Source organism: Anoplopoma fimbria, chromosome 3 (assembly GCF_027596085.1).
Source record: "Anoplopoma fimbria isolate UVic2021 breed Golden Eagle Sablefish chromosome 3, Afim_UVic_2022, whole genome shotgun sequence".
NCBI classification, from domain to species: Eukaryota; Metazoa; Chordata; class Actinopteri; order Perciformes; family Anoplopomatidae; genus Anoplopoma; species Anoplopoma fimbria.
Window position 1 is genome coordinate 21,187,172 of NC_072451.1, and position 14,834 is coordinate 21,202,005.

The window sequence follows — 14,834 nt, forward strand, 5'->3', positions numbered from 1 at the left end:
CATATGCCAGCTCCTTCACACGGGCTGACTCACACACACACACACACACACACACACACACACACACACCTCTGGGTGCTGGCTGATGCTCACTACAGCTCAGCAGTAATGAGGGGGGTTTTACAGAGCAAAGTCAGCCAGATAACAATGAAAACACAGCAAGTAATAGTGGTAAAAAAAAAAAAGGGTGTACAAATAAGTGGTTAAGTCCATTTCCCACCCTTAATTATTAAGAACTACTTTTCTCTTTACAGAAGTTTTATATTGGTAGTCTGCCCAGTGGAACACCAACAGATTATGTAATACAGACTATAAATGTGACGTACTGTGTACCATGAAAAATGAAATCCCCTAAAAAGTGTAATGACATTTCAAGCAATAAAATAGAGATGGAGCTAGGCTCATATAATGCCACTTTGATAAAGTATCAGGGGACAGTGAAGTGCTGATAAGGAATAGGATAAGAGAGGAAGGATTGCACTTAAAATCAGGATTGATATGCTGTAGGGCTACAAGAACTACACTCTATACATTATGACTGTTCTGGTAGTCTGTTCCAATCACGGACAAACAATGTCATCAAAAACATTAAATCAATAACAAATATTTATTAGATGTAACACAAACAAAAGAAAATCCAACGCATTTACAAACAAATCCTTAAATGTTAGCTCTACGAGTGAACAGTTGGCTACTTTATGTCATTGCTCTTTGGATAAAGTGCAATGATTCAATTTTGTGCTCCATTAATAGTCGCATCAGAGAAAAGAAAAGTGTAGAACACAACGTGAAATATGAACAACAAACTGAGCAAACAAAAGTGAAATTAGAATTATGGTACAGTCACATCAGCAGCTCCGTTCACAATTGTTTCTTTTCTCCTCTGTACAGGATGAAAAAACATTCTCAACTATATGGCAAACTTGTTTCGATGGCAGATATTCTTCATGGTGACATTACTTGCTTCAGGTAATCAGAAGGTGTCGGCATATAGCGGCGGGGGAGGAAGGAGTTCCAGCTCTGTGAAGTCAACCTCTTGTTCCCTGGTACAAAAACATAATGGACACACCATTTCAGGAGGAGGATGCCAACCAACCTGAAGTTCATTGTGTTCAATCTATGAATACTAACATAAATAAAGATCAAAAAGAGGCAAGCTTCACTTGCTGATTAAAAAAAACAACCCGTCAACACTTACGGGTATGGAGGCTCCTCAACACCATACAAGAAATCTGGATAAAAAACGAGCAGATACAAATGTCCACATTAGCTTTGAACTGTCTCGGCAATCCGTCTTGCCCCGTGTCCGTAGGTTACAGGAGTCAGATAAATGTCGCAACAAGTCTTTTTCCATTTCAGGCAAGACGCCAGCCTGTCTGTAGAGTCCTTAAAGAGATCTCTAAGTGCCCTCCTCTTAGCTTTACCATTATCAGTGAGAGTGACACAAGTGATGACAACAGTGGAGACATGAAAGAAAATCAACTCTGGAAACTTACTCGATGGCTCGGCACTTTGCATAGGAGAGAATGGACAAAATGAAGAAAAAAGTTTTTATACTCATTCACACGGTTGTTGATTACAGATTTTGATTACGACAGCATCAGGAGACATAAAAAAGGAAAGTTCTAAAGTAATGGTTGAGGTCATGGATGAGGGAATACTGTACTTTGTAGGGGTTGCTCCTCCTCCATCAGAGATGTCGTCAAATTCATCTTTGCTGTGTTGAAAGAAGATGGCTAGTTTCTGCAGGGCCTCGTGTCTGGTCCTAAATATTAAAAACAAGACAGATAAGGAGAGATAAAGAGGTAAAGAGGTCTTTTATTGTTTTACTCCTAGAACTATTACTTTTCATACTAATCAGTGGCCTACAGGGGGCGAGGAGCACTTATACAATATATTATGATCAAACACAATAATCCTGAAATAAATACAAACTTTACCAAGTGAAAGAAGAGGTTCAATGCGCTTTAACTGCCTCAAGAAATCGTAAGTCTGTCCTTTTACTCTCAGAACAGGGAAATCTTTAACAGGTAAGACTTTGAGAGATTGTGGTCCAAACTATACTGAAGAATAGAGATTTAAGGCAGCAAACTTTATTAGAGTTCTATCATTTCAACGCCAAGTCACTCTGATTAAGATGTCCTTGAAATGTTAGTTAATTTAATCTTTAACACTTTTCAAGCAAAAATGCAAAATATTTGCTTGTTTCAGCTAATCAAATATACTGACAAAACAACTATTTGAATACCTCACCTTAGGTTCAGTCAGGAACACTTGCGTCATAGATTTGATCCATTTATTGCAACAATGGAAATACAGTTATACTTGGCGCTGGGGCTCCGCTATTGACATGCTCCCTGGATGGCCAAGCAGCTACTAAGCCAAAACAGGGAGCACCATACATAGACCCCCCGGTCTACAGAAATGAGCCCGAGGTTAGAATTTAAATTCCATTTCGACAATTGATATGTAAGGTTAGCTCTATACTAGAAAGGGGTGGAGGAGGCAAAGCTTTGCCAGCGGTATGGTCGTAACGCGTTGGTGTAACAAGGACCAGTGAGAAGGGAGTCATATTTAAATGGACCGCCTTTGGTGAGAGTGAGCAGTGATTGGTGTGTGGCCGATTGGAAGCTATGATTCGATCGGCTGGCTGTCAGCTGGTGTCCTGCATGAACTAACACCAAGCTTCATTTATGTGAAATTATATAGGGTGTTTTTCAATATGACATTTTATAGAAGATTTATTGAGAAAATAATCTGTAGATTTATAAAGAAATCAACAGTTGTTAGTGTTGCAGCTCCAGTTTGGTGTGTCCCCTGTTTGGTTTCATCCAATGCAGAATCTATTGTCTTTGGTCTCTACTGTAATCACATAGTAGAGGAAACCAGGACCAATCCCTAAAATGTCAAGGCTGATGCATAAAGTTTCCAATGGCTTTAACTCTCCACTTTATTTGTCTTCTTTCCAATGTTTAAAATTCAGTTAATCATGATTAAATGTATGTAGGAATGCACATACATCACATGTTACACACCCACCGTCTTGAGAAGAGGTAGATGTAGACAGATTTATGTACTTATGGGCGAGCAAAGGAAACGAGCCAAGGCATCGGCTTTGAAACTTACTGCGTGTGTAGGTCCTCCAGGTTGGCATCGCTCAGAGTGTGCTGAGCGCCGACATGGCCACATGCTGTCAAAGCGAGCACATGAAGGGACAGAGGCGGGTGGGTGGTAGGTGAGGGAGGGGTGGGGGTGAGGACAGTACGACAGAAGAGGGAGGGAGTAAGGAAGCGGCGTGGTAGAAGTGCACATCAAAGGCGTTTTACAGTCTGCCATATGTCAAAGCATAACATAAAACAACCACAGGCAAAGCTGGTATTTCCCTTTAAGGCAGAAGGCTGAGGAAGAGGGGGGGGACGATACCATGTTCTGTTCTCATGTTTTCACTTCGAAAAAGGGACTGGATGTAGAATGTACTCACACATCTCGGGCAGTGAGGCTATCTGAAGGGGACAGCTACTACACAGAAAGAAAAACAATTATACACAACACGCTGTGAGCCGAATAAAGTCAATCATATCTTTTACAAGGGATCTTATATGTTCCCTTATGTGGTCAATGGTTTCTGTCGTTCTTCCTACAAATAACGCTGATTTGAAAGTCGACTTTAAGCCACATTAAAAAAAGGACAGCACTCACTGGCTTTCACTGGAGGGCGAGAGGGTCTCATCTTCGCAGGCCCACTCCTCACTGTCATCGGTGACTGTGGGGCGGAAAACACATTAGTTTGATTAAGCACAGTGAGCTTGCTGATGATAGATGTTTGGCGGGGTAGAAACTCAAAACCACCAGCTCACATGAAATACCTTTCACAATCATAAAACAACACGAGACTGTCAAGCAGATGACAACTCCTTAAGTTATTCAAGCCAAGCATTGCGTCGTGCGAGTCTTTGGGCTACAATCCAACCTCTGTGAAACTGTTTTCTGTCAGTCATCGAGTCATACATTATATCAACCAGTTAACTATTTGGCTGCAGTGCTTTCTGAGGTATTGAAGTAGCTGAGCAAGGGTAAGAGACGACAGTACAACCAGTTTAACATTAGCAAGTTAGCAACCATAGAGCTCAATGTATTCTGCCACTTACAACTGCTTGTTAGTACAAGGTGGCATGAGGATCTGCAAAACAAAGAAAAGCATTATGAACGAGTGACACACCCACCCCCACACCCACACACACACACAGACAGGAAAGGGCTGGTTACAAATCTTTTTTATTATTGAGAAACCAAAGCATTTAGTCAGTACCTGCTCCCAATGCTGATGGTATCTCCCTCTAGGTTGCCTCCTCGCCCAGCTGCCTGGGCCTTCTTGCCAAGTTCCAGCATCTCTTTGATATTTAGTTCTACGTTCATCACTGAAATATAACCGTCTGCAATACCCAGGAAAGAGCAGTGGAGAGTTAGAGCACTGAAAACACTGAGAAACTGTGGTGGAAATGTGAAATAGAAAATACTAATTCCCATTACTTCTATGGGAGGAGATGCTGTTCTTATCCTGTTTGTAGTTCAACATACATATATAGATCAACAGCATTTTCTAAGTCAACTAATGCTCAGGTTCTTAAAGTGTTTAGGTCAAATCTTGTGACACAACCTGGTATCACAACCGATGCGTCTGAACTCACACTTGTGGTTGGCGTCTCGGGCCAACCATTTGCCTTTGGGGCAGTTGGTGGTGCGAATGATGCTGACCGTGTCCCCGCTCGTCACTGGCAGGTCATTCTTGCGAACCTTGCTAGCCACCATCACCTTGGCGTGGTACATGGCCTCCTCTTCGCCGTTCACCTAGAGAGACAAATTTCAGTAATGAGGGGCTGATTGATTTCAAAGCCAAGAAGCTAAGCAGTGCATTGTTTTCTGCTTTTCACTGACCATCATCGTGACATTAAGGCAGGGTTGAATTTTGGCAAGCAATTTTCAAACAAAACTGATTATTACAGGCCTTTCAAAAGCAGACAGCCTAACCTACCTTGAACTTCTTTTTCATTTCATTTTCCTTCTTCTCCCTATCCTTTTGCTCTTTTTTCTCCTTCTCCTGTCGGTGTTTTTCCCTCTTCTTCTTTTCTTTAAGGTCAGCAGTGTTGGGGCTTTGGCGTTCTTTACTGAAAACAAATAAGACTGTTAAGTGTAAAAAAAACAACCAAAAACTAATTATTTTCCATAAAGATAACATGTACCACCTGAAATATATATTTTTTTAAAAATGGTAAAAAAAATAACTGAATACGAAAAACACACAAAAAAAACAAAGCTGTTTTCAATGTGAAAACAACAATACAAGCGTTTTTCTAGCTGCAGGAGAAGGACAACGTCTAACATACCTGTGGAGATGATTATTAGCCGAATGAGCGTGTTCTCCTGATAAACTGCCCCTGTATTTTGATTAAGATAGAAAAAGCAAAATCAATGTCTGCCCCCATCTGACAAATACCAAAGTCATTGATAAAACGTATGACTTGCATGTTTAAAAAAAAAAAGAAAAAAAGAATGACTTACCAAGGATTCCGCGGCCATATATTTAGAGACGCCTCCTCCTTCTTCAAATAAAACAGATGAGTTTTAATTGACCACAGATGATTGTTAAACAGAGCAAAGCGCATTGTTTTCTTCATTGTCTCAAGTCTCTGAAAATAAATATTGCTTACTCACTAGGATTACTATACTCAATTAAAAGAATAATAATAATATATTTACCATAGGGTGGTTGTCAGCATATGGATCTGTAAAAAATGGTCAACGAGGAAGTTAAACAGGGAAAACAGAACTCCAAAAAAGATCTTCATCAAGAAGAAACAATGTATTAGGTAAAAATTCTTACTCTTCAGGCCACCTTTTCGTTTACGCGAGTTCTGGCCCGAGATTAATCTGTTGATACTCTCGACGTCCTCATACACATTATCACACGCTTCGTAGTAACTGTCCTCTTGAGAAACACTAGAGGGGAGCAGACAATCCAATTGTACGAACAGGAAGTGTCACGTCAACACAGTGAAACGTGCAAAATATGGATCAGAGTGCGTTTGCACTTACTACAAAACTCACCTTGTATGTGATTGAATCACATCATTCAATGCTGCGTGGCTAACACCGTCTGCTTCCTGTGCAGCAGAGTGAGACTCAGCATCTCCCAGATCTGTCTCATCAGCTTGAGTGCTAGAAAGAGGATCCATGATCACCTCCTCACTCTGGGACCATTGCTCTGATACAGAAGGCTCTGGGAAAGCGTCTAAGTTTATTGGTTCAGGGAAGCTGGCTGGATCGAGGGGTATTATGTTTTGACTGCCAAGGTTCAGATCTTGGATTCCGTTGCTCATAAGGGGCTCTAAAGGATCAAACACCGATAAGTCCGGTTGTGGATGCTCGAAACCGATGAGCCCGCAGTGATCTGGTACAGGAAGGTCAGTGCTGACTAAGTCCAAGGCCTCCAGTTCCAGTGCACATATGTCAACAGCTTCACCCTCTGCTGTTTCCATCTCTGAATTCTCAAAGTCTGGAAACTCCGGAGCGTCTAGTACAGAGTGGGAGACGGATGGGTGCTCAGCCTGCGGCTCTTCGCTTGGTGCTTGGCTAAGACCTGGTGACACCTCTATAATAAGAAACCAAAATCAGCACTTGAACAGATGTTCAACCTGACCACAAATAAGTATAATGAAAACTGCAAGAGGTGTAATACACAGTGAGCGATGTCCAAGTAAAACACATCTTCTTGCTATCGTATTCCTGCAGTCTGCAGCCAATGGAAACAAAAAGACAAAAAAAATATTAAAACGAGTTAACATACCGTTCACTGTGGGTGGAGGGTAACAGCTGAGATCTACTAACGGAGGTCTGGGGGGCTTTGGTGGCAATGGCCCCAGTGACCTCACGTCAGGTAGAGACCTCTTTTGAGGAGCAGAGGGTGAGTGAGGTTTAACAGTCCTGACAGAGGGAAGAGATTTATCCCTGCCAAAATGCTTATCCAGGACAGACCCTAGTCATAGGAAAACACAATATAGCAAATGCATTAGAAATCTGCATTAGAAAACAATGAAGTGGACAAAATTTAAAAAAAAAAATGCTTATCATGGAATATGACTTACTGCGTTCAGAGTGGTTCGCTTTGAAGAAAGGCCGGGCTGATAGACAAGCCATGTGTGGAAGACAGACTGGTGGCGGTATGGGTAGCTCGGGTTCTATAAGGTTATTTGGCGGCAAAGGGAACGCCTTGTCTCTTGAGACGTAGTCAGGAGAACGCAAGCTCTTATGTTTGGCGGAGATCAACATCTGCTTGCGTGAAAACTTCTTCTTGGCTCTCTCCAAGGTGCTAATCATTTTGTTGTCGGAGTAAACACTTGTCTGTGCAGGAGGAGGGGTGATCGGGATGTCGGGGCTGGAGAGTGGGAACTCCGCAGTAGATTGGTCACTTTGGGGCGAAACCCCATCTTCTGTGGTTCGTTTCTCCATCGAGGGTAGCTCACCGGGAGCACTGGAAGGTCTGGTGGTCAAATCAGCATACGTAGGCTCCTCTCCATTTTCTGCGCTGACCTTTGATGCTCTGGCGGACTTGAAAGGAAGCAGTAAACCTTTCTTCTTGATTTTAGTTTGCGGCAGGACTTCTCTCCCTGGCTCTGGTCCCAGTTTGTGCTCCTTTTTGGCTGGCGGTTCTGTCTTTCGCTCTTTAAAAGGCAGGACAGGAAGCACCAGAGGCATGTGTCTGTCTTTGAGGGACTGCCTTGTTGTTCTGTCACCATTAGCCAGCTGAGATGGGGGGGAGGTCAGCTGAAGTTGCGGTGGAAAGGAAATTGGTCGCTTGCCTCCGGATGCCCCCAGCCCATCTCTGAAGATGACCCAGGGAGCCACTGGTGTCTTGTTTTCTACAGCAATATTAATACTGCTGACCACGGAGCCGCAGTGACCTCCAGGAGGAGGAGGAGGAAGGTGCTTCGGTTTCTCTGCAACAGCTGGACGACTGGTTTTGGATTGAGCCAAGAGGGCCTCTTCCTGAAACTTGGCCCTCAGAGCTTTGAAGTGGCTCAGTCCCTCCATTGAAAAAAAGAAGAAAAAATGAATCATTAATGATTAGATTAATAGAAATGCTATTACTTTCATAGACAATTTACTTGATGGTTGTTTTAAAAAGGAGACAACCCCCAATGCTGAGACAACATAATTTGAGGGTTGGTTTACCTAAATTACAAAAAGCATTCTCTCACTCACTCCGTGTTCCTGATCGTTTTGGTGGAGGTTATTAAATGCATCTTAACATTTCCGACTCCCCCCCCCCGATACATTGGAGGTGAATAGAATTTGTCTGAGAGTACAGATTCAATAATAAGTTGTTTTATTGATCTTGAATAAGATAAATCAATTTGACCCATTTCTTTTAAGAAAAAGAAAGATCCTTGTGTTCCAGTTCATTTGCTGGTTTCCTTATGATGTAAACTTAATATGTTTGGGATATTGTTTTCGTAGTAATTTGCCTCTGCACTATACTTTTGCTCTGGTTTATGCTTTAAGATGCTTGTTTAAGAAAGGAGATGCACTTATGACTTCTGGTGACTAGTAGTTCTCTTGAATACCTATGTTGAATACACTTCCTGTAAGTCGCTTTGGATAAAAGCGTCTGCTAAATGACTGTAATGTAATGTAATGTAATGTAATGTAATTTGAACTGTTGGATGGACAAAACATAGACTAGACATGTGAAGGCAGCTCGGGCTTTTGGGAATTCATTCATTTGATAAACAAACGATTCAATTATTTAACAATAAAACTTTATTGATCAATACATTCTGAAAATAACTGTTGACAACACAGTTGACTTTGCATATTTATGTCTAAGGGTTTCCAGCATAACAATTAATGGTTTTCAGAAAATATGATGCTACTGAATTTGCTTCTGAGATTTTTCAATGTTTTTAGCACCACAAAAATAGATATATGCATTTACTAGCATAAGAAGTAAATGAGAAAATGTTTTGTATTTTGTATGAAGAGACCCTTTAATGAACTATAGTATATTCCCTATGGGGTAACATAGCAAAGGGCACGGTCAGAAGGCCAACATTACCTTAAGCTTAAATGATTCAGAGCAATGTCTTTAAAGTTACCTCTTCCATTGCAGCTCGTTCTGTTCATCACTGTTCAGCTTTGTACATTTGGGCAGCGGTCTAAACTGTGTGGTGTCTGCTGGCTGCGTTGATCAATGCAGCGTGATGCATCCAACACACTGTTTCTGCTAAAACAAACAATTTGAAAGCGCACCTGCGTGCTACGCGTGACCTCATGACGTGCGCGTTCATGAGGTTTAATTGTCAAATCAGAAGCGACGGAAGCCAATTTGTATGTGAATGGGTATTATTATTAATGCCATAATCATACTACTACTACTACTACTACTACTACTAATAATAATAATAATAATAATAATAATAATAATAATAATAATAATAATAATAACAATAATAACAATAATAATAGGAAAACTCAATGGATCACCTCATTGCAGATATTGTAACTAGGCAAATGTTTGTGTTTCAGGTCAGTTTGAGGTGTTTGATGTACCTTTACTGTTATTTTTGTTACATTGTAAACGTGCAGGCAAATGTTTTTGGCTAGATTGGAGTGTTTGCACGGGGAAGATGAGCAATGGGGGTTATAGATCATTAAAAAACTTTCCAAACTGTTGTAAGAGCATTTGTGTACTCTTGATCAATCATTCACAGTCGTTGGTCAAGGCTGCGTTGGTAGCAGTCACAACACAACAGCTGTTTTGTGTTTTGTGGCATTTTAATCCTAAGGACTAACTACAAATTTTTCAGTATGGAGACATTTATTAAATTACTTCTGCCTTTATGCACACTGCTCCTGTGTGTGAACTTTAACCCAGTTGTGAATGCATACAGGAAGCCATGGACAACTGCTACTCACAGGTACAGTATTCTTCGCTTCAATATCTCTTACATACACTTGATAACATTTAATGTCTACCGTGTCATGCACCGTGGGTATAAGAAGATAAACTGAGATGATAGTGTATGTTTCTGGGGGCCAGTTGGGCTGGAATGAGGAGGGCCAGAGCTGTAAACAGACCGACACCCATCGACTGTAAGCTGGGGACCTGGTCACCTTGGACACCCTGTAACTCCTGCACAGACCAAAAGGTAATGGAGTTTTTTTTTCTCAAAACATTGCATGAATTTTAAAGATATTGAAATAAAACTACGATTCCAACTTCTAGAACTAGCACTCTCTCCAAAACGTGGAGTTAAAAGAGTTTTCTGTCTAAAAACTCAGATCAAAACACGGAGGAGATAATCAATAGGTTTAAGAGGAACAAGGATTATAACAAATCAGCTCTTCTGCTCCGATAAGATCAATACGGTTAGGCCTTGGTTTTACAACGTTCCTGACATTTTAGGCTCCAAAATACTAAACTCATTTAGTATCTTTGGATTCATTGTAGACACTAAAAATCAAAGGTCACGTAGCTACTTATATGGAACTTAGAAACAACCTTTTATTGAATTAGTATGATTTTAACTGCACCACTATGAACATCGTAGCATGTGGCCTACTACTAGACTGTGTCTGTGTGAATCTCAACAATGGTACAAGGGAATGGACTTATTGGTTGATATAAAGAGCTAACTCATTATTAACTCTGTTTTAGTTCCGTTTTCGATACATGGAGAAGCCCTCACAGTTTGGTGGCACAGAGTGCATTGATACACTGTGGGATAAACTGGCCTGTCCAACAGTAACAACACAGTGTATGGTGCCAGATTACTGTGGCGAGAGCTTCACCTGCAAAGAAACAGGCAGGTTCCACCAACGAACGTTCACGCAGCACATTCTCTTGAAGCTGAGGGTGTTTTTTATCTGTACATGTGAAGTAAACATGTAAATCTGTCTCTCTGTCTGTCCAGGGCGCTGCATCAGCCAGTCCCTTCGCTGTAATGGAGAGTCAGACTGTGAAGATTTTTCTGACGAAGAGGACTGTGAGGACGTGAATCGGAGAGACGACAAGTGTTCCACCTTACTGACGATCCCTGGGGCTGAACGCGGCACTCGGGGGTAAATGCGGCTTCAAAAAGCAATGCAAATTAATTAGCAGGAAAGTTGTACAAAATTATTTCAATAAGCATATATGCCATCAACACACCAACATCATTATTCTTTGCCTAGCAAATTGCTTCGAAACATCAGAAACATGTACAAATCACACCATTATTTATTTTGCTTGACATGTGTGTCATTTAATCCTCATACCTTTACCTTATTTAAATTATTCTACTTTGCCTAGCTACAACATCTTGATTGGAGACTTTGTGGATCACGTACTTGACCCAAATTATTTTGGAGGAAAATGTGAATATGTCTATAATGGTGAATGGAGGAAATTCATCTATGAAGCATTCTGTGAGAACCTGCACTACAATGAAGATGAAAAGAACTACAGGAAGCCCCACAACTACCATACCTACCAATTTGTGGTATTGTAATGCTGTCACTTATTTTTTGGTTTAATTCAATAAATGGGCTGGTTAAAGACATTTTGACCTGATTTAACCTGTTACAGGCTCAAGCTACATCAGAGGGCTCTCAGGAATTCTTTGAAGATATGACGAGCCTACTGAAAGCCAGGAAAACGATGAGTTCATCCGAGGGCGGTTTCACAGTTGGGGTCTATTATGTAGAAGTGGGACTGAGTGGAAGTTCGGAATCAGAGTTTCTCAAGAACATAAGTCAACATAAAAGCCAGGTATGATTTATTGATCCAAAGAACAAAACTATCTTACTAGATGATAGGAAGTTCAATTTGTTTGAAATATATAATTACAAATTGTTTGAGGTCAGAGTTTGTTTTGTTTTTTAAAGCAATAGTTTGGCATTTTCGGAAATATGTTTGTTTGCTTTCTTGAGTAAATTGTTGTAGTGGCCAAACGGTGTTATTACAACTCCTGGGTCCATCACTTAATGCCATGGGACCCAAAGCAACTTTTCTCCCATAGACCTACATTGGGAGAGAAATGTCTGTAAATAAGAGTCTCTGTTTTTTTTTTTACTTTCCAGTATGGAGCCCTTATTCAAATCATTAGTGCCAGAAGTTGTAAAATCCTATAATAGCTGAATCCAGAATTATTTCCCTAGGCATAATGAACTGCCATTCATATGAGCGTGCCTAGACCGAGCAGTTTGGAGGCCGGGTTAAAGGAAACGCTAGTGCGCTTACTTTATGAGCCCCATGGACGCGGAAGATCCTGAAATTTTTAAATAAGCAGTTGAGCTGTTTTGGCTTCATGAGCCACTGAGCAACTTTCATAGAAAAGAAACTGGGCCCCACCTCAAACACTTTATCCAGTTCTCTTTATGCATCCATGGTTTCCCCATTTTCAGTCTTTATGCCAAGCTAAGCTATCAATCTCCTAACTTAGCTTAATATCAAACAGTAACATGAGGGTGAGAAAATGCGTGTTTTACCAACAATTTTGAACTCCTTTAAAAAAAATGTATGTTTCATTTTTGGGGTATAAGTGACTTTAAAAATATTTAACTTTAATTCAACCATCTTCATTATATGTCTACTTCTGAGAAAAAGGAAAAAATAATTTACGCTGTAATAACTTTCCTTTTTGTCTTCAGGATCTAGGGTTTGTCAGGCTTTGGTCCAAAGTGGAAACAGCCCGCTTCAAGATGAGAGATAATGATTTGATGCTTCATGAAGATTTCTATGTTTCGCTAATGGAGCTGCCGGAGCAGTATGATTTTGGGATGTACTCCCGCTTTTTCAACACATTTGGCACCCACTATGTCACAGAGGGAACAATGGGAGGAACCCTCGAATATGTTGTGGTTGTCAACAAAACGACTATGGCAGAATCAAGTACTGTGGTCTTTTCATTTTTCAGTTCAGTTTGATCAATATCATCTGATAGGAAATGTAATGTAAACCTTTCTTCACTTCTCTTCCATAACTCTCACAGATCTTGAGGCTGAACAAGCTGGTAGATGCTTTGGTGCCTCTATTGGTTTGAGCTATCCAATCTCCGCCTCTGTATCAGTAGACTTTAAAGTGGGTGTGAACCCTTGCAGTAAAAAAGGATCGTTTGAGAAAGGTGAGACATCAACATTCTATTGAGTATTAAATTTGAGTTTATTAGCTTTATATGTAACTATGTCAAATTTCTATTCAACTGACAAGTGATATGAAGGATTGTTGCAGTAATGTGTTATCACAGCTTGATCTTTCTTTTCTTATGAAATGTAGTTCAGGACTCTGATTCAGCTTTGATTGAGGACATTGTTACACTAGTGAAGGGGGGAGTCACACACAGCAGCGCTGGCCTGTTGGCTATCAGGAACCCTGACACCTACAGGAACTGGGGAGCGTCCCTCCAATACAACCCGACACTCATCGAATATGAGGTGATAATTGGAAAATTGTCACAACATGTTCTTAAACAGAAAAAACCCCACAAGTTGAGAGTTTAATTCTCGATTTATGACCTCATACTGATTTTGTGCGTCTGCTGCTGTGGTCATCATCTTTTTATTAACATTTGTCCTCGTCCTGTCTCTGTCCTACCTCCCTCGGGACAAAGACCATGCCAATTTATGAGCTAGTGCGCCTCAGCACAGCCGCTGACCATGTAGGTGCAAGGCTGGCCAACTTGGAGAGGGGCTGGGATGAGTATCAGCAGCAGTTCGACTCCTGTCGCTGCGCCCCCTGCAGATACAGCGGCATCCCTGTCCTATCGGGGACTTCCTGTAATTGCATCTGTAAGTCAGGCTACCAGGGAAAGGCCTGCGAAGAGACTCTCAGAAGAGGTGAGACTTTTGTCTTGAGTAAATTACATCGGAGGTAAACAAATTTAATTTGCTGAATTAAAAAATGTTATTCCTGGTTCAAGTCTTTATGCTAAGCTAAGCTAACCATTTCCTGTCCTAAGCCTCAAATCTTTTTTTCAAGAATGGTCCCTTTGTAGTAAGTCATAACGTTGCAGGGGGTCTAATGCATCTGGGGCTTGTTTTGTGAAGTAACAGGTAACTAAAGTTGTGTGCAAAATGTGGCGGCGTAAAGAGTAAAATATTTTCTTTTGGAATGCGATGGATAAATAAAAGCTGTCACACACTATGTATATTGTCAGGTAAAGCACTAGTTCCTCAAAATTATACTTCAGTGAAAGTACTTTGTTACTTCTCACCACTGACAGGAAGTTGTTTATTGAGTAAACCCCTCATCAGTTTGCCCATCTGGCTGCAAAATATGGGATGTGATCGGAGTCCTGGATCTTTTTGGTGATCTGCCTTAAATTCCCCTCATTTTATTTCCTGGACAGATGCCAAGACAGATGGGTCGTGGTCATGCTGGGGGGCCTGGTCATCCTGTGCATCAAGCAGGAAGACTCGGACCAGAACCTGTGATAATCCTGCACCTGGTGGCCAGGGAATGACCTGCATGGGCTCGTCCTCTCAGAATCAACGCTGTTAAAGTCACTCCAGTTCCAGGGTGAAAATGCTGTTGAGCGCTTAAAGAGCATAATCAAAGTGTTTTTTAATGAATAAAAAGTGTTCTTCCACTATTGTTTAGTGTCTGAGCTCAAAATGAAATGCATGCATTTTATCAGGACACAAGACACACTGTTTATCAAGGTAGTAATGTGTGATGCAGACTTTACTAAGTGTGTGTTTTTATGTCTGAAGAGTAAAACTGTAGATGCTTTGAATGAAATTTCTTAAATCGCCTTAAATGTGAAGGTTTAATTTGGGTAACTGAAGCTGAATCCAGG

General features: G+C 40.9%; 2 protein-coding genes across 7 annotated transcripts; one reads left to right on the forward strand and one right to left on the reverse strand.

Annotated features, from left to right (window-relative positions):
- Positions 1-610: 610 nt before the first annotated feature.
- On the reverse strand, positions 611-9,339 carry si:ch211-188c16.1 (uncharacterized protein LOC562677 homolog). Of its 6 annotated transcripts, none has more exons than XM_054596598.1 (19): positions 9,153-9,339; positions 7,143-8,082; positions 6,845-7,033; positions 6,106-6,649; positions 5,882-5,997; positions 5,758-5,783; positions 5,560-5,600; positions 5,385-5,435; positions 5,033-5,165; positions 4,689-4,848; positions 4,310-4,433; positions 4,149-4,180; positions 3,700-3,763; positions 3,482-3,516; positions 3,127-3,190; positions 1,667-1,765; positions 1,497-1,510; positions 1,199-1,232; positions 611-1,043 (listed from the first exon to the last, which is right to left on the reverse strand). In XM_054596598.1, the coding sequence occupies exons 1-19, from the start codon at positions 9,159-9,161 to the stop codon at positions 974-976; spliced, it is 2,745 nt and encodes a 914-aa protein (XP_054452573.1). In that variant the 5' UTR covers positions 9,162-9,339; the 3' UTR covers positions 611-973. The 6 variants fall into 6 exon arrangements, with proteins under 6 accessions (XP_054452573.1, XP_054452574.1, XP_054452572.1 ...); XM_054596597.1 differs by having other exon boundaries at positions 612-1,043; positions 3,482-3,519; XM_054596599.1 differs by lacking the exon at positions 1,497-1,510 and having other exon boundaries at positions 3,482-3,519.
- A 410-nt stretch (positions 9,340-9,749) lies between these two features.
- Positions 9,750-14,624, forward strand: c8a (complement component 8, alpha polypeptide). The gene is made up of 11 exons (XM_054627131.1): positions 9,750-9,974; positions 10,097-10,205; positions 10,715-10,862; positions 10,971-11,118; positions 11,348-11,537; positions 11,624-11,806; positions 12,688-12,928; positions 13,029-13,160; positions 13,313-13,470; positions 13,647-13,872; positions 14,385-14,624. Exons 1-11 carry the CDS (start codon positions 9,865-9,867, stop codon positions 14,534-14,536), a joined length of 1,797 nt encoding a protein of 598 aa, XP_054483106.1. The 5' UTR covers positions 9,750-9,864; the 3' UTR covers positions 14,537-14,624.
- Positions 14,625-14,834: the final 210 nt, after the last annotated feature.